General features: G+C 39.1%; 1 protein-coding gene across 5 annotated transcripts in view; it reads left to right on the top strand.

The window, feature by feature from the left end:
• RALGAPB (Ral GTPase activating protein non-catalytic subunit beta) overlaps nt 1–27,231 on the top strand; it is a 100,468-nt gene that overhangs the window by 56,207 nt on the left and 17,030 nt on the right. For 3 of the 5 annotated variants that reach the window (XM_060124419.1, XM_060124417.1, XM_060124420.1), the window contains 9 exons: nt 695–759; nt 2,192–2,321; nt 4,145–4,278; nt 8,698–8,880; nt 10,138–10,289; nt 16,064–16,251; nt 18,573–18,679; nt 20,282–20,434; nt 22,777–22,986. In XM_060124419.1, the coding sequence (XP_059980402.1) occupies nt 695–759; nt 2,192–2,321; nt 4,145–4,278; nt 8,698–8,880; nt 10,138–10,289; nt 16,064–16,251; nt 18,573–18,679; nt 20,282–20,434; nt 22,777–22,986 (1,322 nt within the window). Of the gene's footprint in view, nt 1–694; nt 760–2,191; nt 2,322–4,144; nt 4,279–5,693; nt 6,813–8,697; nt 8,881–10,137; nt 10,290–16,063; nt 16,252–18,572; nt 18,680–20,281; nt 20,435–22,776; nt 22,987–27,231 lie in introns of those variants that run through there. The other 2 variants (XM_060124418.1, XM_060124421.1) reach the window with 2 other exon arrangements.

The raw sequence follows: 27,231 nt of genomic DNA, 5'->3' as shown, positions 1-27,231 counted from the left end.
GCGGCTGCTTCCCACTAGCTATCTACGTTATGTTTGTTAGTGTATATATGTCCATGCCTCTCTCGCCCTGTCACAGCTCACCCTTCTCCCCATATCCTCAAGTCCGTTCTCCAGTAGGTCTGTGTCTTTATTCCTGTCTTACCCCTAGGTTCTTCATGACATTTTTTTTTCTTAAATTCCATATATATGTGTTAGCATACGGTATTTGTCTTTCTCTTTCTGACTTACTTCACTCTGTATGACAGACTCTAGGTCTATCCACCTCATTACAAATAGCTCAATTTCGTTTCTTTTTATGGTTGAGTAATATTCCATTGTATATATGTGCCACATCTTCTTTATCCATTCATCCGATGATGGGCACTTAGGTTGTTTCCATCTCCGGGCTATTGTAAATAGAGCTGCAGTGAACATTTTGGTACATGAATCTTTTTGAATTTTGGTTTTCTCAGGGTATATGCCCAGTAGTGGGATTGCTGGGTCATATGGTAGTTCTATTTTTAGTTTTTTAAGGAACCTCCATACTGTTCTCCATAGTGGCTGAACCAATTCACATTCCCACCAGCAGTGCAAGAGTGTTCTCTTTTCTCCACACCCTCTCCAGCATTTATTGTTTCTAGATTTTTTGATGATGGCCATTCTGACTGGTGTGAGATGATATCTCATTGTTAAATGTATTTTTTTGTTGTTTCAGGGGCAATGTTAAATATTGTTCAAGATTCAGCACTTTTAGAAGCCATTGGTTGCCAGATGGAGATGGTAAGAAGTGTACAACATGTAATTTGTCAGAGAATATCAACTTCTGTTTTTATGTAAATTATATTCCCAAATGTCTGTCCTTGTGTTTTTTAAAGGCATTTGTTTGTAAATTCAGCTCACTGATTCAGAAGGGATCCTTTTAAAAATATCTGTTTTGAGGTTTCTTACCTTTCAGTGCCTCATCAAGTCCCTGAGAGATTCTGCATGAGAGAAATTCCAGCTAAACACTGTCTTTATTCCTGGACAGTGTTTACTTAAAGCTCTTCTTTTTTTTTTTTTTGCTGTACGCAGGCCTCTCACTGTTGTAGCCTCTCCCGTTGCGGAGCACAGGCTCCGGACGCGCAGGCTCAGCGGCCATGGCTCATGGGCCCAGCCGCTCTGCGGCATGTGGGATCTTCCCGGACTGGGGCACGAACCTGTGTTCCCTGCATCGGCAGGTGGACTCTCAACCACTGTGCCACTAGGGAAGCCCTAAAGCTCTTACTTCTTTTGCTGTGTTGGTGAATTGGCTTGAATAATCTAGAAAAAGTCCCCTACTCCATAATTCCTTGTATCCCTTGTAGATCTAGTGTTGGCTGTAAACAGCATCTAGTTTATTCTTTTCTATCTCATCAGCTCTTTCTGGCCCCTCTAGACCAAAGTTTGAAGATCCCCCCAAAGCACCAATGCTTCTAAATCAAAAAAACTTTCCAGAGACTCCCAGTTCCCCCTGCTTCTGTCTTCAAGATATGTGATCCCTCTACCTGGAGTAGAGGTGGAGCAGGGGGTGGGTGGAGAATTAATAGAGTATACTGGAGTGAGATGAGTGGGTGTTGGATGGGTGATCAAGTTATTATTAAGGAAATTATGTTCATGTCCCAGTAGGTGGCTAATAACAGTCACCGTATCTGGATAAAATGAATTGTGTTTGTAGGGGAAGAAAATGAGTAATGTCTTTAACAGACACCTTTGTTAGCCCCTATACATACAGGAGTTAATCTTTGTACTAATCATGTTTTATTGTTTGTGTTTTATCATATAACTACATTTGAAAGTTGTTGTTTGTTTATTTGTGTTTTGTTTTTTTAAGATTGTATTCCTGTTCTGATGTTTTGCTTGGGAGGCACTAGGGTATTTCTTTAAGGACCCAGAGTCATTAGCTAGTGAAGTCTAGTGAAGATGGAAAAGGGTCTGGCCCTTTTAAACAGCAGCAAAGAAAACCCCAGAATGGGCACCGCCTCTAATCATCAGACCCTTGATACCTTCAGTAGGTGGTGTTTATGTGAAAACACCACAGCAGTTTTAATCCTTTGTCAATTTTTATCTATATCAGTTTATGCTGTTCAGCTGGCACATTCCATGTTATCAACATGGCTTTAGTGATTGACTTCTGTCTATACTTGTAAACTGTGGGTCTAGCTGTCAAATATTTGATTCATTTTTATTTGACTAGGGTGGTGGAGAAAATAACTTGAAGAGTCATAGTCGCACGAATAGTGGTATTAGTTCAGCAAGTGGTGGAAGCACGGAGCCCACAACTCCTGACAGTGAAAGACCTGCTCAGGCTCTCCTAAGAGATTATGGTAATCCACGTTCGTTTGGCTTTTTTTGAAATCTAAAGTTTATAGAGTAACTTTTAACGCACAGATATACAAAACGAACAAGCAAAGAAAATTTAAACCAGATTTTAAGTTCATGACTTTTATGTATCCAAGTGTAACAGAGAGGCTATTAGTCCAAGACATTAAGAAAAAGAAAACATTTAGCTCTGTAGCTTTTAGTAGTTAGATTTTGCGTGGTTTCTTAGATTTTATAAGTGATTATAATGTGTGGTTAGGAAACATTTCTGAATTCTGTACCAGGTGCTACTACTAGTACAGAGTCAAATAGGATTTACGCTCTGCCTCAGAGTCTAATGGCAGAGTTGGCCAGTATATCAGTTTTTGCAGTGTGGTAAGGGTGGGTGATGGTTTATGCATTAGGTGGCAACCCAGAAGAGAGTCTGTCTTTGTGTTTGAAGGCTATATACCCTACTGTATCTGGTTAGATTCTTCAGTCACAAAATGTAAGGAAGAGTAAGGAAACACTTGCCATTAGAGCATCCTATTCAATAATGTCCTTTATCCTGGGCAGTTACTTTATGGGTTCTGTGAGTTTATGGGTGCCTTTATGTTTTTACACATAAATACTAATGGTGTATTGAATCTGTAAGTATTAATCCAGCTAGATTGGAATGAAATCTCGCTCCTTAGATGTGAGCTTAAGTTTTTTAATCATTTGGAGAGTTCATGAGCCCAGGAGTCCAGGCATATTTCAGTGATTTAAGTTTGTTTTAAGTATCCTTCAACATGTCAGATACATAAGGTCATTATGTGGCTATTAAACACATTTAAATATTGCATTTATGAAGAAGTTATTTAAATTGCTATCTTACTCATTATGCTTGTGGATTTAAGTGTAGGTGAAAATTTGTTTTATTTTTCATGTTTCTAAGACACTTTTAAACTAAAGAAATTTTCACATTATTATGTGTTCTAATATAAATGTTTGAAGTGGTTATTGTTTGTTTCAGTATTTTGAACTGGTGTTAGTGAGTTCTGCTTGTAATGTCATAAAATATTTTTCCTAAGAAATCCAGATTTGTGTTAGTGTCGCATGAATGTCTCTCTTTAATGATCATTCCTTTTTTTGTTGTCACTGCCCTCTTTCTGATAGGATCGACAGGTATAATGTCCCTAAAGCTTCCTTTATAAATTCAATTTAATTTGTCCTAATTTATTATTAACTAAGTAGTAATTACTTTTAAATATAGAATTGGAGGCTAAATAAAAACACAGTAATTTGGTTATTTAATTTTTTTAGAAGTATTAAAGTTGTCTTAGAGAATTCAATGTTAAAATTTGTTTGAAAAGGGATTGCATGTAACTTTTGGTGGTTTAAACCCTGAAAATAATTTCAGTAGATGCTTTAGGATAATTCCCAGCATCTGAGGAGATTCTAAAATTTGAATTCTTTCCTCTATAAAATTCCAAGGAAATAATTGATAGCCTTTTTATTGTTTTGCTTTTTTTTTTTAAATGTAACTCTGTGAGTTAATTTAGAAGTTTTAAGATTTACATTGTTATAAAAATGATATTGAAACTTTCAAATCCCAGTGGATGTCTATATGAAAGTACATGAGCTGGGAGCTAGAAGCTGCTCTGGTCCAGTGTGTGTGCCCTGTGCACTGTTGTTCAGTCAGGCTTGACGCTCAGGCCAGTGGGGCGGGGAGCATAGCGCTGTGTGGGTGCCCATCGTACTCACTGTGGCTGCTGTGGTCTGTGCCTAGTGGAATGCTGTGCTTCTCGTTACTAATGCTTAGTTGTTTTCCCTCCCTGTGGGATGTGGCATTGGGGTTATATCCTAGCTCTTAATACAGATTCAGCTGCCGGGCTCCTGATTCGCAGCATTCATCTCGTCACCCAAAGACTCAACTCCCAGTGGCGGCAAGACATGAGCATATCACTGGCAGCTCTAGAGCTCCTCTCTGGCCTGGCGAAGGTGAGAAGGACAATCCTTTTATTTTAGCCCAGCGGCCTTGGACTATGGCTCTCTTTTCTGTATCTCCTGACCCCTTCTTGGGGTATTGCGGTATTGGTTATATTCAATGCAGTTGATATCAGGGTGTGTAGAAATGAGCCTCCAAGTGAGGTTTTACAAAATGATCTTTACTATTTTGTTTAATAGGTTCAAAGAGTGTGAATGATATTTTTTGCTGTTAAATTACTGGAAACATTTCAATACTTGCTATTCATTTGTACATAATAATAGAATACCTGTTGATTTATACCTGTTGATTTTGTATTTGCTTATAATACCCTTAAATTTTCAACAACATTTTGTGCCATTATAAGATCATCTAACTTCAATGAACAAATGCAGATTTGGCAACAAAAGAAAAGCTTATCCTAAAATATGCCATTTGGGACTACCTGTGATTCTTCCATCTTCCATTATCAGAGATAAGTGAAAATTGGCTATATTTTCAAATTTCTTTCATAGGTCTTTTTCAGTTTTGTGGAACCTTAGAGCTGGGTGTCCATTTGCATTTCTCTAAGTATTTTCTTTTTTTTTTTATTGAGGTGAAATTCACATAACATAAAATTATCCTTTTAAAGTGAACAATTCAGTGCCTATTAGTACTTTCACCATGTTGTGCAACCACCACCTCTGTCTAGTTCCAAAACATTTATAACCCCAAAAAGAACCCTGTACCCATTAAGCGGTTGTTTCCTGGTCTCCGTTTCCCCTGATCCCTAACAACCGCCAATCTGCATTCTGTCTCTATGGATTTACCTATTTTGGATATTTCTTATAAATTAAATCATACAACCTATGACCTTTTATGTATGGCTTCCTTCACTTAATATGTTTTTGACGTTGATTTATGTTGTAGAGTCTGTCACAACTTCATTCCATTTTATGGTTGAATGATATTCCATTATATATTTATGTACCAATTTGTCCATTCCTTTGTTGCACATTTGGGCTGTTTCTACCTTTTGGCTATTGTGAATAGTGCTGCTATGAACATGGACATACATGTGTTTATTTGAATACCAATTTTCAGTTGTTTTGGGTATATACCTAGGAGTGGAATTGCTGGGTCATATGGTAATTCTATATGTAACTTTTTGAGGAGCTGCCAAACTGTTGTCCACAGCGACTGAATCACTTTACGTTTCCACCAGTGATATAGGAGGGTTCCAATTTCTCCACATCTTCACTAACATCTAAATGTTTTCTTATCTGTAAAATGGGCAGGATTATCTTTTGTGTATGTGTGTATATATATATATATATATATATATATCTTGTATAATACCTGGTGATGTGGGGATGAAATGAAATGAAATATATAGAACACTTTGTAAACACAAAGGTGATGTACACACATAAGGTGATATTGTCTGAGATAAAATTTAAGCCCTCATTTTACAGATGAGGGGACAGGTAAACAGAGGCTGTGACTTACCTAAGTCATGAGAGACAAAATAGGCAAGTCACCACCACTTAGAGCTTACCTTTACCTCAGAGATTCTCAAGGATAGATGAAATGGCCATAGTTTTGTGAGGAGCAGTATTGATGCAGAAGGTAAGAATAGCCATTTGTGAGACATGCAGGACCACACTGTCTTTGAGAGCAAGGTACTGTTGCCTGTGACCTTCAGTACACTTGCAGTGGTAAGGAATAATTAGTCCTAGATGGAGTGCTCTCTGGACCTAACGAACTATAAAGGGCTAACACTGCGTGATTTCAAGACTTGCTGTATAAAGCTATGGTAATCAAAACAGTCTGGTATTGGTATAGGGTTAGACAGCTAGATCAACAGCGTAGTATATAGGGAGTCCAGAAATAGATCCACACGTGTATGGACATCTGATTTTTGACAAAGGTGCCATGATAATTCAAAGGAGAAAGGATAGTCTTTTCAACAAATGGTGCTGGAACAATCAGATATTCATATATCCAAAAAAAAAAAGAACTTTGAATCATACTTTGTACTATGTACAAAAATTACCTCAAAATGGATTGTAGACCTAAATATAAAACCAAAACTCTAAACTTCTAGAAGAAATAATGGGAGAAAAATCTTTATTGGTTGTACAGAGATCTGGGTTATACAGAGATTTCTTAGATATTATACCATAGAGGAACAGACTATTAAATTGGACTTTATTAAAATTAAAAACTACCATTCTTCAAAAAGTACTGTTAAGAGAATGAGATGACAAGTCACAGATTGGGAGAAAATCTTTACAGAGTATGTATGTGGTGAGGGACCTGTATCCAGATCATGTAAAGAATGCTCAAAACTCAGTAATAGCCTTTTGTTTTGGTGGTGTGCAATAGTAATATGGTGGTGAAAATTTCCAAGAAGAGGACGTTTGTTGTTGATGGCTTTTTCAGAATTAAACTGAATGAGTTCCTCACTCAGAGGCTGGCTGAAGATGACTGCTCTGGAATTGAGGTCTGAATTATACCAACCAGGACAGAAATCATTACCTTGGCCTTCAGGAGCAGAATGTTCTTGGTGAGAAGAATCCAGGAATTGACTGATGTAGTTCAGAAGAAGTGTGGATTCCCTGAGAGCTACGTAGAGCTTTGTGCTGAAAAGGTGGCCACACAAGGTCTGTGTGCCATTGCCCAGACAGAATCTCTGCATTACAAACTGCTAGGAGGGCTTGCTCTGCAGAGAGCCTGCTGTGGGGTGCTGCAGTTCATCATGGAGAGGGGGGCCAAGGGCTTACAGGGTCATGAATGTCAGGGAAACTCCAAGGACAGAGGGCTGAATCCATGAAGTTTCTGGATGGTGTGATGATCCACAGTGGACCCCGTTAACTACTATATTGATACCCCTGTGTGTCAGTGTTGTGCTGGGCATCAGAGTGAAGATCATCTTGTCCTGGGATCCAAATGGTAAGACTGGCCCTAAGAAGCCCCTTTCTGACCACATGAACATTGTGGACTCTAAGGATGAGATGTTATCCATCATTTCCATCTTGGGACAGAAGGATAGGAAGCCAGAGCTACCTGCCATGCTCGAGCCATTCCCCACTGCATAACATGGTCTTCTTGGCACCTGCATCTGGAGTCTGGATGTTGCTTTGTAAAGACCTTTAATACAGTCTTTTAAAAAGACAGTATAACAGTGACAGCAAAAGCCCTCAATAATACAACAAACAACCCAGTTTTAAAATGGGCAAAAGATTGGACAGATATTTTACCAAAGAAGATATACTGATGGCAAATAAGCACATGAAAAGATGCTCATTATCATTACTTATTGGTGAAATGCAATTAAAATCACAGTGAGATACCACTCCATACCTTTTAGGATGGTTAAAATTTAAAAGACTGACCATACCAAATGTTTGGTGATGATGTAGAAGAATTAGAGCTCTCATATACTGTTGAAGGGAATGTTAGATGGTGCAACCATTTTAGAAAACAGCTTGGCAGGTCCTTAAAAAACTAAACATGCATCTATCATATGATTCAGTCAGTCCACTCCTAGAAAATAAGAGAGCATATACGTGTACAAAGACTTGTACATGAATGTTTTTAGCAGCTTTATTTGTAATATTCAGAAGCTGGAAACAATCCACATGCAACAGGTGACTGTATAAATTAATTGTGCTATAATCCATATAATGGAATACTACTCAGCAATAAAAAGGAATGAACAACTGATACACACAAAAATGTGGATAAATAATTGTGCTGAGTAAAAGAAGCCAGACTCTCCCCCCGACCCCCACCAAATAGTGCAGTACTCTATGATTTTATTTATATAGAACTCTAGAAAATGCAAGTTAACCTATAGTGACAGCAAATCAGCAGTAACCTAGGGAGGGGGCAAAAAGGAGTGAGAGGAAGGATTACAAGGGTGAATGAGATTTTGAGGGGTGATGAATATATCCACCGTCTTGATTGTTGTGATAGTTCACAGATGTATACTTAGGCTAAAATTTATCAAATTTTACACTTTAAATATATGTAGTTTACTATATGTTAATTATACCTCTGGGCAGCTGAACAGAACTTTGTAGCCCATAGAGCATTGCTGTGGAGTTGGGTTAGGGGGCTTAAAAAATGTGCACAAGTTCCATTGCCAGCTATTCTTGTGATTTGTGGCAGTGATGAGTAGCTGCACCCCAGGAGTTTTGGTTTTAGAGCATGAAAAAGTATGCTAAAGTGAAATACTGTTTTAGGGTTTGAAAAATGCCCTCTATTTTTATAGAGTAGTATATGTTAATACATCTGAAATGTTATGTTCTTCTATATAAATAATACTTTAAAAAGCAAGGCTTCCTGTGGTGTGTCATATTCTCAGAAAGGCTGGGCCTCAGTGTTGAGGATTTGACATTGGTACAGTGGTTCCTGGCTAACTGTGTTCACCGTACGAATACGCTCAGGTGAAGGTGATGGTTGACTCAGGTGACCGGAAGCGAGCCATCAGTTCCGTGTGCAGCTACATTGTGTACCAGTGTAGTCGGCCAGCTCCTCTTCACTCCCGGGATCTTCACTCCATGATAGTGGCAGCTTTTCAGTGTCTCTGTGTCTGGCTGACAGAGCACCCTGATATGCTTGATGAAAAGGTTAGTCTACTAGATCTTAAACCAGTAAATAGAAACAAAAATGTATGTTGGGAAAATATCTTTTGAAAGAGAATATCTAAATTTAAATACAACATTGCATACTTTAAACTGAATATACTTGTTATATTTCAGGAAAACACTTGTCCTAGTGAGCATAATTCAAAAACTGTCATCGTACTTATTACAGTTGACCCTTGAAGAATATGGGGTTGAACTGTGTGAGTCTACTTATATGCAAATTTTTAAAATAGTAAATACTACACTATTACATGATTCCTGATTGGTTGAACCCGTGAATGTGGAACTGTGGATAAGGAGGAACCGCATATATGGATATGGCTGACTATACATGTGGATTTTCGACTGAACTGAGGGTCAACGCCTCTAACCCCCATATTGTTCAAGGGTCAAATGTATTTGGTTGCAAATTAACCCATAGAGAAGTTCTTTTCAGAGATGGGCCTTTGAATAATTTATCTGTGAACTGTCAAGAGATGGCCAGTAGGTACTTTGGTCACCTGTCATCAAACCAAGAAGGGCAGTTGATAGCCAGGCTGCAAACCTAGAGCACTGCTTGTTCATAAAGGTTGCTTGTATCTAAAAATTTCATTTCACACACGTTTCTTTCTTTTCAAGTAGACACAGATATCTAGGCTGCTTTCTCTACCATTGTTCCATGTAATACTTTTCTTATGGGAAGGCAGACAGTTACAAAGAATTCACAGTGTAAATAAAAGAAGAGATACCAGGTTTATTGGAAAATTATAGAGAGCTTTATATAGTTTTTAAAAAATAATACTGTTGATTAACTCAGTCATTTTCATGATGACTTGTAAAGTTATCATACCAGAAATTGCTTTAAAATGTCAATAACCTATGAGCTTCCCTTTGGATAATGTAACATATTTTACACTATCTAGGTTTAACTGAATTACTGTTACATCTCTTTCACTCAGCCTTTCACGATTTACAGTCCATGGTAATTTTACAAGAATTGTGACTGAAAAAATTGAATTGAATTTATCATTACTTATTATCTAAATCTCTTAACACTCAAATTTAGTTCTTTAAAGAAAAATTGGGGGGGGACAAGTTTATTTTATTAAATTATTTTGAAGTTAATATATACCTATTCAAGAAAATGAGAAATTAGAGTCCCACCACCAAAACACATCCATATTGACACTTTCATGTATTTCCTTGTCGTTTCATAAGATAGGTGTATTACAAAAGCTAATCTGCTTTTCCTTTTTCTAGGACTGTCTTAAGGAAGTGCTAGAGATTGTGGAACTGGGTATTTCAGGAAGCAAGTCCAAGAACAGTGAGCAAGAGGTCAAGTACAAAGGAGATAAGGAGCCAAACCCTGCATCTATGAGGGTGAAGGATGCTGCTGAAGCCACCCTAACATGGTATGAAAGTGACTGCACAGGGATTGTGCCTAAGAGTTAGATGGGATTAGATGTGATCCTGTGTTGTTTCATCTCCTCCCCAGTTGTTCAGCATTAAGTGACACAACCCCATTTAGGATACTGTTTCTCCAGAAATAAAATGGAAAAGAAAATGTCTTGTTTTTTGGACCAAAGGAAACCAGGAACTTGGGGCTGAGAGTTTGGGTCCTTGTTTTTCTATGCTGGTTGTCAGTTAATTCAAGTCCTATCATTTTAGAGCTGGAAAGGATCTTGGAGAGCCTTACCCACCCCCTCATTTTGATGGCTGAGTCCAGAGACAGGGTATGTCTGGGTCACACCATTAGGTCTCCTACTTGCCAGCTCAGTGGTTTGTATTCTCTGCTATACCATTTATATTACATGTTATAGGTTCATTCAGCAAGATTTATAAACTTCCTCTTATGAACTGGTAATAGGATGTAAAGATAAATCAGATTCAGTTATCACCCTCAAAGAGCTTCTTGTCCAGTAGGGAAGATAAGATGTGAACACAAATATCTATAATGCTAGTTAGATTAAATGCTCCAAGAGACGAGGTACAAATAAAATGCTGGGGTGTTGGAAGGAGGAAATGAATACTTCCAGATTCAGGGAAATCAAAATAAGATTTCTAAGGAAAAGGACATGGACCTGACTCTTAGAGAATGGATAAAGTTTGAGCTATAAGTCAGATTGCAGGGTGGTTAGGCAGCAAGAGAAGACTCCTATGTCAAGCAATTTGGTTGTGAAAGGACAGAGACAGGTTGGTATCTTGAAAAAGTATTAGAGAGAATTGAAATAGTGTGTTTGGCCAGTTAGTGAGCAGAGTAGAAAGAGGGAAGAAAGGCAGTTTATCAACTGAAAGGAAGAGGTAGGTGGAGAAGATTAGGTGGAATTGGTACAGATGGAAAGATGAGACTTATGAAAGGGTAAATGTAGATGAGACCCCAGAACAACATAAAAACAGGAAGGAGGAATGTCAAGTCAGTCTGGGTTGGCTCATCTTGGTCTTCTTAGTAAAGTGGTAGATAAGACAGCTTGTAGATTTGTATGTAAATCAGCCCTTACCAAGATCCCAGAATCTTTTATGAGTTCTGTGACCTGTTGAAAGCTTCACACTAAAGTGTGCACAATAAAGTTGGGTTTATTTCAGTTCCTCATGGGCTTAGGTCATTCAGTAAAGTTTTAGAAGCACACTTGCTTTAGTTCAGTCCTGCTCACTATGCTAATGATGGGCTTTCATTGACTTTGTGGGGGTTTGGCTAATAGCTAGAAAATTAGAAAAATGCGATTGAGTACTAGAAATAATAAAAGTCCAGAGAGAAGACCTGTGTGGGCTGGGGTGGACTTAAAAGCATTATTAAAAAACTAAGACTTGATGTGTGTACCTTGAAGAGTAAGGGATATGGAGAAAGGGGGAAGGACATTTCTCACTGGGACTCTGCATTATATAAAAATAAGTTTGCTCCATCCTAGGCTGGATGGAACATTCCATTGAGAATATGATTGGCAGTGAGGATTGGATATGAGCTCAGAATAAGTAGAGAGTCCTGGGATGCTTCCAGAACTAGCCAGTAGTTATCGAGGTGGCTCATCTGTCTTATCTCTGCTGGCAACTCTACAAAAGGCATCTTTAGTTTTAAGTCTTGAAGAGGGCCCTGAAGAGTCATCATGAAACATATCCAAATCACATTTTCTCTGTTCCCTCACAATTACAGCTTTATGTCAGTATCATTGCTGTTTTCCAGTTACGCAAACACAAAACTTTGACTCATTTTCTGATTTATCTCTGCTTTATCTGTTATTCCCCATATGAAGCCAGTGACTGAGTCCAATAGACTTTACCTTTGAAAGTATTTCCTCCATTTGTTCTGACCTCAGATAGCATTCCCAGTCCAGGCCCTTATCACTTCTTGCCTGATTTCCCTGTTTTCAGTCTCTCACACTTTTTTGCATTCTGTTGCTGAACTCATCATCTTAGGTACTGTGCTTATTCTGCTGCTTGAGTGATTGAAAACTGAATAGATTGCTGTTTACTGCCATATGGTGTGAAATTTTTGGTCTCGTTTTCAAGGCCCTCCTTGAGTCCCCACTCAAACTGTCTGATCTTTCCCAGCACATCCCTCTGCCACAGCTGGCAGGCCACTTGTGGCCGTGAAGTGTACATGTTCATACCTGTCTGTATACTTCCCCTGGGTTTCAGGACTTCCCTCTTCTCCTCTTGGCCACATCCTCCATTGTTCGGTGCTCATATCATATCCACTACTTCCATGGACCTTCTTTGGTCATTCTGCTTCTTTTCCACACCTCTGTGCTCAATTAGTCTGACCTTACCACACTGCATGAATTCTACAGTGTCATGATCACACCTGGTTATATTTGATAACATGCTAGTGTTACCTCCCCAACCTGGGTAAAGGCCACATTTCCCTCTTCACATCCCTCACAGTGCTGAGCACACAGGAGATAGTTACGGAATGCAGATCAGCTGGTTGGTGTTTTTCCCCTTGTTGTATAATATACGTTAGGACTCTTGGAAGACATTTTAGCGGCCCCTCTGCTTAGTCACCTTTAAGACTTATTTACCAAGTTATTTGGCCTCTAATTTTGGGATACTTTAACCCCCAAGTTTGACCATTTCATTTTAATTGTTAAAAACTTGATGTTTACACTGAGCTGAAATTTCTCCCACTTTAACTTCTACCCATTGTTTCTGATTCAGACTTTTAATAATAAAACGCTTTTTTCTGAGGAGTGGTGGTGTCTGAAGACAGTGCTCATGTTCTTTCTAATTCATTTCTGCCAGTACCTTCAACTGTTTTTCATATGACAGAGATTTAGAGTACCTTTATCATCCTCGTCTTTTTTCCTTTCAATGGCGCAGGTTTGTCTGTGTACCTCTTTAAAGGTCAATGACCTTTAAATTGTAGAATATTATATTTTCATTAAAGTGTACTTAGAGACTGCATTGGGTTTTTGAGAACCTGGTGATTTGTACTAAGTCAACTAAAATCTTAGAGGCTTTTTTTTAACGCATTTACCTTTTGTCTTTCTCATCCTGTACTTATTTTTTGGGGGGGTATTTGGATGTAATGTACAGAATTTTACATTTAAACTTGAAATTTCTTTATGTAAGATTTACCTCATTATTGTTAATTTTTTAAGATTCTTTTGGATCCCAATTCTTACTCTGATATATTAACTCTGCAGCTCAACTTTTGGTCAACTGCAGATTTATTTTATTTATTTATTATTTTAAAATTTATTTATTTATTTATTATTTATTTTTGGCTGTGTTCGGTCTTTGTTACTGTGTGTGGGCTTTCTTTCAGTTGCAGCGAGCGGGGGCTACTCTTCATTGTGGTGCGCAGGCTTCTCATTGCGGTGGCTTCTCTTGTTGCAGAGCACGGGCTCTAGGCCAGCGGGCTCAGTAGTTGTGGCTCGTGGGCTCTAGAGCACAGGCTCAGTAGTTGTGGCGCACGGGCTTAGTTGCTCCGCGGCATGTGGGATCTTCCTGGACCAGGGCTTGAACCCATGTCCCCTGCATTGGCATGCGGATTCTTAGCCACTGCACCACCAAGGAAGTCCCCAACTGCAGATTTAATGAGCCTGCCCTGTGTGTCCTAATCAAAGATACTGATAGGGGTTTCCCTGGTGGCGCAGTGGTTGAGAGTCCGCCTGCCGATGCAGGGGACACGGGTTTGTGCCCCCGTCTGGGAAGATCCCACATGCCGCGGAGCAGCTAGGCCCGTGAGCCATGGCCGCTAAGCCTGCGCGTCCGGAGCCTGTGCTCCGCAACGGGAGAGGCCACAACAGTGAGAGGCCTGCGTACTGCAAAAAAAAAAAAAAAAAAGATACTGATAAAAATATTGAACAGGGTCTTCCCTGGTGGTCCAGTAGTTAAGACTCCGCTTCCATTGCAGGGGGCACAGGTTCTATCCCTGGTCGGTCGGGGAAGATCCTGCGTGCTGCACAGCGTGGCCAAAAAAATAAATAAATGGTTAGTTCTTTAAAGTGTATATATATATATATATATATATATATATATAGAACAGAGAAAGACTCACAAAGCACATTAGAGGTTTCCCTTCAGGTTCACAGAGGTTTTTAAATCTTGTCTGTAAGTTTATAATGATACACTGCCAAATACTTGCATGTCTTGATTTCAGAGATATTTCTCTGCCTTTCCAGTCTAGTAATCATCAAGAAGAGAAAATGTGGTTAGGCTGGTGTGACCTGTACCCTTGCCAGCAACCTATTTGATAATGTCTTAGAATCTTGCATGGAACGTAAGCTCACATGGTCCATATGCTTTGTGACAACCATCTCTGTCCCATGTTAGAAAACCCACATTTTCCCATTGCTTGTCTCTTGGTTTTTCATAAATTCTTAGGCCTGAACTCATCATGAAGTTCTCCTGGTCCTTGAAATTCTTAGATAGTCCTCCTAGGAGGAGAGAAAATGGAAGGAAAGTATCTGTTGAGCAGTGTTGCCTTCTATTATCAGAGAGATTTGGGTTCAAGCATTAGAATGAAAGAGAAAGGGAGAAGATTGCAATGGTGTTGGGGAATACTAGTTTTCAAATGAGTTACGTATGAAGGATCAGGTGATACTAGGACCACAAGGTAAAATCTTTAAGTTTTCTTAAGAAGATTCTTTCTGTGTTTCAGTTTCTTAATTATAAAATGGGAATAATAATGGTAGCTATCTCATAGGGTTGTTATGATAACTAAATAAAATGTGTAAAGTGCTTAGACCCAGTGCCTGGCACATGGTAAGTGGTATATGTAAGTTATTACTATTATGCATTGAAGGTATGCAGAAATCTCTGTGGATATAAACATTTCAGAATGGTAAGACTTGATCAGTTGAATTCCAGTTTATAAAGCATTTTTTCATATATATTCTCATTTAATAATTACAGTGGTTCTGTGAGATGTTAACTACTAGTGCATCAAGTTCCTTATCTGTAAAATGACGATATGTATTCATGGCCACACAGTGAGAAGGCAGTAGGCCCTGGTTTCTGGTCTCTTGATGATCACTTATCTCTTCTGAGCCTGAGTTTTCCCGTCTGAAAAATTGAGGGGTCTTGGCTGATCTTTGGATCCTTTTCTAGGTCTAGAATGCTTTAGCATTATCCTGAAACCTGGAGCACACACATTTTTTAAAATATATCTTTAGGAGCTTCATGATTTGGAAGTATGATTAGTCAGGTTCCCTGGGTAGCAAACTTCAAGAGAGAGAAATTTGCTTGCAGGAAGTTTATTGGAAAGTGCTCTCAGGATCAACCCTTATGAGGGAATGAAGGAAGTAGGATTGAGCAGAGGGAAGACATAAACTGTGATGCATTTGCAACAAAGAGCTCTGGAGCTGGGCTGGCCCTTCAGGATTCTCTCATGTTGGGGCCGGGGGGCTGGGACTTTATACCCCTGCATTAGCAGTTCATTGGACGAGAACTGCCCCAGGAGGAAGCTGTGATCTTGAGTGAAGTGGTTCTCATTGGCCTCTCCAGGACTCAGCTGAAAGCTATGGCCACCATCTCCCTGCATCTGGGGGACCGGGTCTTTCAGTCTTGGAGAGGGAAATCTGGACAGCACACCACAGCATCTGCCACAGGGAGTAAATCTGACTCTCAAAGAGGAAGCGTGGCTGTGGTCAGATAAATCCAAAAGAACAGAAGGACAGATTGATGCATGAGGTGAATTTAAGATTTCCCTTTGGGGATTAACTGTTATCTTTTGCATTCTCCGTAGTATTATGCAGTTGCTTGGCGCATTTCCTTCACCCAGTGGTCCTGCCTCTCCTTGTAGTCTGGTGAATGAGACCACTTTGATTAAATACTCCAGACTGCCAACCATAAACAAGCATAGTTTCCGGTACTTTGTCTTGGATAACAGTGTCATCCTGGCAATGCTGGAGCAACCTCTTGGAAATGAACAGAGTAAGTTTCAGCACTTTGGGCTTTTTCCATTGCTAAATCAACATGTTCATCAGTATTAGCAAGCTGTTTCCAGGATCGGGGAAGGAAAGACTGCAAATTCTAAGTAATTTTGCATTTGTCAGAAAGCCTTCTAGCTGATGAGATAATAGCAGCTAAAAAATAGAGGGTCAGAAAATACAATATACATATTAAATAGAATCTTTTAGAGGCCCTTTATATCTATTAGAAAAGAGCTCCATAATTTTATAAAAAGTTCAGTGGGATATTTCTGTTGTTTACTGTGTATAAAAATCATTATTACTCTTTCGTCCTTCTTGAACTTTGGATCCTGCCCCTCTCCTTTCCCGCCCTTCACTCCACATTGTTCTTTTTCAGTTATTGGTGCCACCCAAACAGGCTGGGAATTGGAGGAGTCATCTTTGCCTTCTCCTTCCTGTTACTCCCTTATGTAGTTGGTTTCCAAGTTTCTACCCCGCTAGTGACTTTGGAATCTTCTTTTCTCTGCATTCCTCCCAGTACAGCCAAATGCAGGACTTTATTATTTCTTATCTGGATTATTGCTTCCTACCTGATCTGATTCTTCCTCCTTCCAGTTCCAAAATTTGTTACCGTTACCTCCATCCTACTTGCTGCCACCATTGCATTCATCCTCAAATGCAGATCTGACCATGCCAGTGCCCTCCTGAAAATTCTTCAGTGATTTTCCATTGACATAACATGCACTGTTTTCTTCCCCTCTTTCCCCCAATTATAAACCATCTCAAGGTGTGTGATTACCACTGCAATGCAGACTGCTCAGAGTACATTTTTTTCTGATGGTAATTGGAATCAGCCAGTATGTAAAGGAAGCATGTTCTTAGAGAGACCCTTATTGCTGGGAAGGTAAAGGAAAGTGAAGGTTACAGAAAAGTTGGGCATACAGGGAATCACCTAGTGTGCAATTCCCTCATTTACAGGTTAAGAAACTGGGGCTCAGAGAGGGTATGTGACTTGTCCAGGGTTACTTGAGAAGTGTATGGTATGACCAGGACTAGAGTCCAAATTTTCTGAACCTCATACTGTCTCTTTGTTATTGTTGCCCCACAGTGATAGGATTTCCTCAGTGATTAGACATACCTTCTTACTTTTGCAAACGTGAAAAGGATCTTAGAGTCCCATGCAAATTCTGTTGAGTATATATCGGTAGGATCTCATAAATCCATAAAATGAAATGAGACGTTTCCCAGTAGTTCAGGGACGAGTGAATACCATCACAGCTTTCCTTCCTCTTGTGGTAAGATACAGTGACTTTAATATGAAGTGGATGGGGCCTTTAATCGTTGCCCAACTCCAGAAGCACTGGTCCCAAGTCTTTCCTTCTTAAGGCACCTCATCCTTCTCTACCTTAGACCTGGGTGTTGCTTGACTTTCTTCCCTGGTTTGTGCCAATTATTCATGATTCCTCCAGTTTCCCACTCCCGAGCCACCTGCTAAAGAGTCTATAAAATCCCAGTATCCTCTCCAGGTTTCCTGGCCTGAGGGGTAGATGTCAACCCTTTTCCAGATTTTTTAGGACTCCATTACTCTCATTCTAAGCAATTTCATTGCATTGGAATTCTACCAAAAATATAAACAATTGGGATTTTATAGAAGTACAAGGATATTTTAATGGTTCATTGTAATAGTTAATAACAGAAGTAAGAGAGAGAAGTTTGAACAAGTTTGACTCCTACACCAGAGACAAAAGAAGGGAGGGAATAGGAAGAAGGATCTGGGTACTCCGGCAGTCCATCCTGAGTTCTTTACCTCCCTTCTTCCTGCCCCTGAACTTGTGTTGGGATGAAACAGTGCCTGCCTGTGGTGGGCTGTGGTGCACAAAGGCATGGGTGAATGTAACATCAGCACCGCAAGCACCCAGCCTGTCTTCTGCATTTAGGTCATTCCCAACACTGAAAGTTAAGAGTATTTGCTAGGATAGTGTTACCCAAAAATGTGTATGTGTATTGCTGGAGGTATGTGAGATGATGTTGGTTGATACATCGGTGAACATTATTTTATGTATTTTTAAACATGTGTTTTAAAAATATATAATTAGCACACCAAAATTCATGATTTTCCTTTTAAGGTAGAAATATATCATTTCCTTCAAAAATTTTAAGTTTAAATTTAGATAGTAATAGTGGTACTTGAATATGGCAGAATCCACAGAGATGGTTCACAAAGGATAAAAGTTAGGGAAGCACTATGCTAGGGCTTTGATTGTTAGAGGCTCTAAAATTGACAATAGGTGTATTTTATATGTTGTCAGAAATAAAAACTTTTCCACCAACATTTTATTCTAGATGATTTTTTCCCCTCTGTCACTGTGCTGGTCCGGGGAATGTCTGGAAGACTTGCTTGGGCACAACAACTTTGCCTTTTACCCAGAGGAGCAAAAGCAAATCAGAAGGTATCCATCAGAAGTTACAGGGAAGTGACTAGGAGTGTGTGTGTGCATGTGTTTGTGTGTGTTGTGATTTAAAGGTTAAATAATATTACAACAAAAATCACAGATAAATATTTTTGATCCTAGCCAGATTCTCAGTCCATGAGTTCACATCAGAATCATCTTAGGAGCCTAGAATTCCAGGTCCACTGAAATACTCTTTAAAGACGTCTTCAAGGCAGGTGTATTTTCAGAAAACTTTCCAAGTGACTCTGACATCCACTTATGATTAAGAACTACTGTTCTGAACAGTGGACCGAATTTTTTCCATGCAGTGTTTAAAATAATAAAATTTAGGTACATGCCATTATGAAAAAAATTTTGCCAGAGCCTTGATGTCTCTGGCAACAGTACTTAGTTTCAGATTGTTTCATATAACTGTATAATTGGTAATATGCGCTATAATTATTTAATGTGCTGTATAATTTAATGAAATCTTTCTTTGGGGTGGCACAGTTTATTTTCTTTATAACAGTTGTAATCATGTGAATAAAATTTGCTTACGGGAGAAAGTTGGAAAATTCAGATAATAAAGAAGAAATTTTTAAATCACCTGTACTTTTACTCTCCAGAAGTAGATAGCCACTGTTAATATTTTAGTGGGTTTCCTTCCAATCTTTTTGTTCCTTTCTGTACATAACACTTAAATAGAATTTTAGTCATTTTTGTATATACTGCTCTTTTCACCTATCACACTGTAAGCTTTTACTTATGTTACTAAAAATTCTTTAAAACATAATAAAATTTTACCAGCATTTAAGAGAGACGCTCACAAAATTGGAGCAAATGCCTAAAACAATTGAACATTCCATATGTCTCTGTTAGATGAGATGTGTTTGCTGTGAGGAGCACACCCCTATTTGCTCCTGGTGGTGTCACACCAGTCACATTCTGTCAGCAGCACTGTATAAGCCACTGAATGCCATTAAAGACTGAGGAAGAAGGAGATCAGGAAAGGCACTAAAACTGTTCAGTAGTTTAATATGTGCCATATATTTTTTTGTTTAATCCTTATGACAGTCTTGTGGTGGATTATTTCCATTTTTCAGATGTGAAAATGGAAGTCACACAGCTAATATATATTAAAGCAGGGATTTGGCGCCTTGAAGACCTAGATTCGGTGCCATGTCTTTTCACTTAAGCCATGCTAAGGTTCTAATTATTGAACTCACTGTCTAGAGGTGCCCAGTGGATGTAAACTTGTACTTTATTATATGGAATGATTTGAGAGCCCTTAGGGAAGAAGGAAGTTTGAGCCTTAAGCTCTGAAATGCCTTACCTATTGGCTTACCACTGAATATGGAAGATTCAGGCCTGGTGCAGTGGAGGTCCGTAACCCATTTATCAGGCACAAAAGTCTGTCATAAGTTGATGAACATTTTTATAAAAATAAAAGAGTACATTGGTACCTTTACCATTAGCAGTAGTATTTGCAGATTCTTAACTGAATTTCTGTGTTATGCAATCCTAGGGAAACACAGGCTTCTAAGAGACCAGGGAAATACATGTCATTTCAGCTGGTACCCACATGTAATAAACATAATGTTATTTGTTTTATTTTAACAGCTTTTTGTGCCTGAACCTCGTCCAGTTCCTAAAAATGATGTTGGATTTAAATATACTGTGAAACATCGACCATTTCCTGAAGAGGTGGACAAGATTCCTTTTGTGAAAGCAGATCTGAGCATTCCAGATTTGCATGAAATTGTTACTGAAGAGGTAAGATAAATTATTATCAGCTGTTGTTAAGAGAATGACTATTAACATTCTTCAACAACTTCTGTGGTCAAGACACTGCCTTTCTTTGGTATTCCTGGGGGTGATTCATAAGATGACCTGGGTATTTGTCATCCAGGAGGTTACCATGTAGTAAGACAAATATAGATTGTGGCTGATTGAAAGAAACTGGACATATCTTATAGAGAGGTGGCACTGGGCTGCCTGGGCTGGTCTGTGGTTTCAGTAGTGTTCTGATATGATCAGACCCTAGTGGAGGATATTTGGAGAAGGGAGCCCAATTCAGAGACAGTTATGACAATCTAGGCAGGGGATGGGAAGGACTACCTCATTGATAGTGGAAGTTTAAATATATGGCATGTCTTGTAGAGGTAGATCCAGACAGTCTTGGATTGATGAGGGAAGGAAAAGAGCCAAAGAACTTTAGATTTCAGGCTTGAGTGACAAAGATAACAGTGCCATTTATAGAAATATAGACATTAGGAAGAGGACAGGTTTGGGAAAATAGGAGAAATTTATTTGGGTTTAGATTAATTTAGATACTTAAATAGATTAAGTAATTGGTCACTTAGGTCAAGAGAGAAGAATTTTAAGAAATGGAAGACAGGTATGTCAGGGCATGAGAGAATATAAGGTTAGGAATGGAGGCTGCCTGCAGTTTCCAATGCTAGAGAGATCAAGGAGAAGGAGCACTAAGAAGAGGCCCCTGGATTTTGTCATGAAATGTTGGTGACCTTTGAGAGCAAGTTCAAAGGAGTATTAAAGTGTAAGGGTCTGGGGAATGAATGGTTAAAGAGGAAAAGGCAGTGAATATAAACTACACTGTTACTGTTAACAGTAAAGGGAGGGGTACAGAGTGAAAAAGAATGTGAGGAAATAGCCTTAGCTAAGGAAACGCAAGGCTGGTTTTTCTTTTTCTTTCTTTTTTTTAATTCAAGAAGAATTAGAGGTGGAAGGAGCCAGTGGAAAAGGGTCTGCACCTGCCAACACTGTAAGGTGGGCTGGGGAAATGATGAGTAACAGAGTAAAGCCCTGGAGGCAGTAGGGTCAAGAACCTGTGATTGAGTTTAGAAAAGGGACACTTCTGGTAAAACAGGAGAGGAGAGGGTCAGTGAAGGTTCAGAGACATTTAGAGGTGGAAAGGAGGAAAATTAAAGCAGCTTATATAAATTTTAATCTTAGTTCTTAGCAATGAAATAGGGAAGCAAAGATGATTCTTAAAATTGCCAGGCAGCCCAGCTAGGTTTAAGTAGCATCATCTGTAGTGAAGTTACTTAATGCACTCTGCTGACTTTCTCCAAAAGTCCTTGGTATCCAGGGCTTCCCTGGTGGCGCAGTGGTTGAGAGTCTGCCTGCCGATGCAGGGGACACGGGTCCGTGCCCCGGTCCGGGAAGATCCCACATGCTGCGGAGAGGCTGAGCCTGCGCGTCCGGAGCCTGCGCTCCGCAGCGGGAGAGGCCACAGCAGTGAGAGGCCCGCATATCGCAAAAAAAAAAAAAAGTCCTTGGTATCCAGAGGCATAAGTAAAAAATTTGAATGGTGTGGAGATTGGCTGGGTGAATAAGGAAGAATAAGGAACAACACAGCCATGTTATATGCTTAGAAGAGGGTATAAGATGTCAGATTCGGGGATTTAGTTTTGGTGGGGAGGTAGATGAAGCCAGAAGGATGCTAATGGCTTGGGGAAATACGGGGAGGGGTTGTTTGCCTCTCAGTGATAGTAAAGGGGGAGTAGGAGTTTGGGTGAGCTGTAGGAAAGGAATTTCAGGATGGTAGCTCTTGAAAATACAGCACATCTGAGGTACAAAGTGTGTCATGGATGGCAAGTGTTGTGAAGGTTGAGGAGGTTGTAGGAATATAAGCCAGGCTGTTCACCAAAGAGGATGGAATTTTAAATAGGATGGATCAGAAGGGAAGCAGAGGTAATAACTCCGAGTATAGCAACTAATGCTATGGTTATGGACTTCAAAACATGAGGGGATCACTGCAGGATGAAGATGGACAGGGATCTGGCAGAGAGCAACAACTCTGCCCCCTTTCTTGCCGATGTGAAGGGAAGCAGAGAGAGTGGTTTCACTTACAGCAAGGAGATGAAGGAGCAATTTTTGAGGCTGTAGGGACATGTTTTGGGTATTTGTTTTAACCTTGTAACGTATTTGCTTGATTGTATGCTCTTGGTTGTACTGAATTGAAACTCAGTGTTGATCACTGAAAATTATCTTCATTTATTTTGTTGCTTGTAGCTTTATTTTCATTTAAAACTTGATTAATTCTATTACTTTTATGATAATTCCAAAAAAATGAAATGTTCGGTTTATTTCAGTTAGAAGAGAGACATGAAAAATTAAGGAATGGCATGGCCCAGCAGATTGCTTATGAAATACACCTTGAACAACAAAGTGAGGAGGAATTGCAGAAGAGAAGTTTTCCTGATCCGATTACAGATTGTAAGCCCCCACCTCCTGCCCAGGAATTCCAAACAGCACGCCTTTTCCTTTCACACTTTGGATTTTTGTCCTTAGAAGCATTGAAGGTAATTTCTGTAAACTTTTATGAGTAAATATATTCATATATTAACATTCAGCTGCTGATAGCTAAAGCATTTTTATGAAGATAGAAGGAATTTTAAAAAACAAACTGTTTAAAACCTTACCCTTCATACAAGGAAATGAAATTCCATGATGCTGTAGGTCATAATATGAGCTCCAAGACAGTTTTCCCATGAATATATTTAGAGTTCTGTCTGAGGGGACTGCTTATAATATAATAATATATGCGCCTCTGAATTTTCCTAGGTAATGTAGGACTCATATCACACATATTAATGAAATCTATAGATAATTAGAAAAAAGAATGTTAAAACTCTTCCCCAGTACACTTTATTACTGAAAGTATGGGCTACAATTTACTCTGCTCTTCTATGCCACTTTTAAAAAGGAACAAGTATAAGCACTTCTTATGTTGTGCAGTTCCTGAGATCAGACTGTCTAGGTTTATGTCCTGGCATCACTACTTGCCAGCTATGTGATCTTGGGCAAGTTGCCCAACTTTTCTGAGTCTTAGTTCCTCATCTATAAAATAGGGGTGGGCTTCCCTGGTGTTGCAGTGGTTAAGAATCCTCCTGCCAATGCAGGGGACACGGGTTCGAGCCCTGGTCTGGGAGGATCCCACATACCACAGAGCAACTAAGCCCTTGCGCCACGACTACTGAGCCTGCGTTCTAGAGCTCGTGCACTGCAACTACTGAGCCTGCCAGCCACAGCTACTGAAGCCCGTGCACCTAGAGCCCGTGCTCCACACAAGAGAAGCCACTGCAATGAGAAGCCCACGCACCGCAACAAAGAGTAGCCCCCACTCGCTGCAACTAGAGAAAGCCCGTGCACAGCAACAAAGACCCAATGCAGCCAAAAATAAATAAATAAATAGATAAATAGGGGTGATAAGGGTATCCATCTCATTATGATCGTGTCAGGTGCTTCATGTAGTACGTAGTACAAAGTCAACCAGCCTGTAAGGTAAATAATGTCATTATTCTTAATTCCATTAAAACAATTTTACAAGGAAAGTAATGGTATCTCTATTTCACAGATGTGGAAACAGGGCCTCAAAAATGTGAAATGGCTTCCCTGAATGTGGATTTAGAGTTTGTACTAAGGCCTGTTTGTTTTGAAAAGCACAACTGAAGATTGCCAGGCAAGAAGTTGTTTATTGCACAAGTTGCCCCCTGCCCTTACTCGCCAACAGCTACTTGGTTAAAGGCCATTTAACTTTTAAGGAAAGCAGAGGGGAACATTGCTGACTGAGTTTGGATTTCAGCATGTAGATGAAAAATATTTTATGTTGTAGAAAATCGAGTTAGTGGTGGAGAGTAAAAAGTAAAAAACTCTTAAAATGCAGAAGAAAACAACAGAAAGAGGAAAACAATGAGAAATACAGTGGTAAATATGGAAGGCCAGGAACAAAGATACAACCTAAAAATGATTAGTGGTATTCCTAGTGGAGAAAATTGAACAGAGTAGAAGCAGTAAATAAAAACATACTAGAAGAAAATATTACATTCTGTGGACTGAAGGGAGACAAGAAGAGGCATGGAGTGAAGGGAGACAAAAAGAGCCTTAACAGCCCTGTCTCTGAGATTGAAGTTTTCCTTTCATGTTATCTATTCTGCTTGAAATTTTTAAGCTTTCAAGGAAATAATTCTCATGCTTTCTCACCTGGTTCAGAACATAGGAAAAAGGGACTTCCCTGGTGGTCCAGTGGTTAAGACTCTGCACTCTCAATGCAGGGGGCCCAGGTTCAATCCCGGGAATTAGATCCCACATGCCACAACTAAGAGCCTGCATGCTGCGATGAAGATCCCGCGTGCTGCAACTAAGACCCAGCACAGCCAAATAAATATTTTTTTAAAAAAAGAGAACATAGGAAAAAGTCAGAAAGTAAACTGGTTTATTTTATGAATCTTACCTTATCTCTAGTAACTTATACCAGACAGCACACACATGAAAAAGCTATAAACCAATCTTTACTTAGAATATATGTGCAAAAGTGTTGAGGAGAATGCTAGTAAAATTGAATTCAGCAGCGTGTTAAACAAATTAACTTCTACAACCAAGTAAGGTTTATCCTAGGAACTTAAGGAGAGTCAGTTATTGGTAAATATTAGTAAAGTTATTAAGAAAATAATTTGATCCTATTTTAGCAGATCAGTCAATAAAACAGTCAGTATTCAGTAGAATAATATTCAGTCTGATTTTTAAAAAATGAATAAACAAAAAACCAAAAACTTAGTTAGGGCCAGTAATGTAGATCTCAGTAAATGGCAGCCTGTTTAGGAAACGAGATGGGGAATGAGGAAACTAGAACCACCCTTTGTTAAAAATCAGAGGTAAAGGATATCTACCTTGGCCACTGTTTAACACTGAGAGTTTTTTAGTTAATGAAAAGTTATTTTAATTTTTAATTAAAAAAAATTTTTTTTTGGGCTGTGTTGGGTCTTCATTGCTGCACGTGGGCTTTCTCTAGTTGTGGCGAGTGAGGGCTACTCTTCATTGAGGTGCATGGGTTTCTCATTGCGGTGGCTTCTCTTGTTGCGGAGCATAGGCTCTAGGCGCGTGGGCTTCAGTTGTTGCAGCACGTGGGCTCCGTAGTTGTGGCAGGCGGGCCCTAGAGCATGCAGGCTTCAGTAATTGCAGCGAGTGGGCTTAGTTGCTCCGTGGCATGTAGGGTCTTCCCGGACCAGGGATTGAACCCATGTCCCCTGCATATGCAGGCGAATTCTTAACGACTGCACCACCAGGGAAGTCCCTATTTTAATTTTTAAATAATTATAGATTAACAGAAAGTTTTTTTTAAAAATGTGCAGGGAGGTTCCCCCAATGGGTAACATCTTACATAACTACAGTATAGTATCAAAACCAGGAAAGTCAGTGAAATATTAAAAGAAACTAAATAAGAGGAAAAAAACCATTGGAAAGGAAAAGACAGTTCTCAGGTAATATGATTTCTAATTAGACAGCCATAAGAGAATCAATAGAATGTTTAAAGTAAATGAGAATTAAGATCACACCAAGTATAGATATTAATGACTGTGGCTCTAATATGCAGTTACAAATATGATGCCAAAATACCTCAGTTACAACTGCGATATTGACAAAAGTTATTCTAAGAAAATGTATTAAAACACAGACCTAGAGAGAAAAACTTTAAAGTTATTAAGAGTTAAGAGGTATAAAATATATGCATGTTATGTTCCTGAATCAGAAGATCATCCAGAAGAGCAAGGTGATGAGATAGCTTATTTAAAAAAGAAAGAATGAGGAGCCTTTGTCCTATAAGGTGTATCATAGCATGCTACAGGTCTGTAGTTCCTTATCCATGATTTCAAAGTGAAAAATGAAAACTAGAAGTTCTTTTGTATGTTTGTATAAAATTCACTTAGTGGAAAAATCTGACCTGAATTGATGTGAGGCTATTTGTAGTGTTACTTATTTCATAGTGTGAATACTCTTCTGTTTGACTGCAAAAATAGTAATGTTTTTGATGATAGGGTGTTGCCTCAACCCTTGTTAGGAATGTTATATAATGGACTAGAAGACCAGGCTCCACGATCCTTGCTATTGTAGAAGAGAGTAATCCTTGCCATCTCTGGGGGATGCTTTCCTGAAAAATATCATGGATGGCCCAACCTGCTGGGCAAGATCAGGATCTCAAAGAAGATAAAGGATGGGGGGAAACAAAACAAAAAATGCCTTAAAAAATTAATAGACTATTTTTTAAAGCAGTTTTAGGTTTGCAGAACAATTGAGTAGAAAGTAGAGAGACTTCCCATATAACCTCTCTTCCTCCACACACACAGTTTCTCGTATTGTAACATCTTGCATTGTTGTGACACATCTGTAACAAGTGATGAACCAGTATGGGATGGATTATTAACTGAAGTCCATAGTTTACCTGAGTTCACTCTGTGTTGTACAATTCTGTGAGTTTTGACAAATGCGTATAATAACATGTGTCCATCATTATAGCATTATACAAAATAGTTTCACTGCCCTAAAAATCCAGTGTAGTCTTCTTAGTCATACTTCCTCCTCCTTCCCCCACCCAACCCCTGATTTTTTACTGTCTCTACAGTTTTGCCTTTTCCAGAATGTCATATAGTTGGAATCATATAGTATGTATCCTCTTCAGATTGGCTTCTTTCACTTAGTGATTTGCATTTAAGTTTCCTCCATGTCTTTTTGTGACTTGATAACACATTTCTTTTTATTACTGAATAATA

This window comes from Lagenorhynchus albirostris, chromosome 15, assembly GCF_949774975.1.
Source record: "Lagenorhynchus albirostris chromosome 15, mLagAlb1.1, whole genome shotgun sequence".
Lineage (NCBI taxonomy): Eukaryota > Metazoa > Chordata > Mammalia > Artiodactyla > Delphinidae > Lagenorhynchus > Lagenorhynchus albirostris.
Note: the sequence above shows the minus strand (reverse complement) of the source record. Positions and strands in the feature narration are given on the sequence as shown.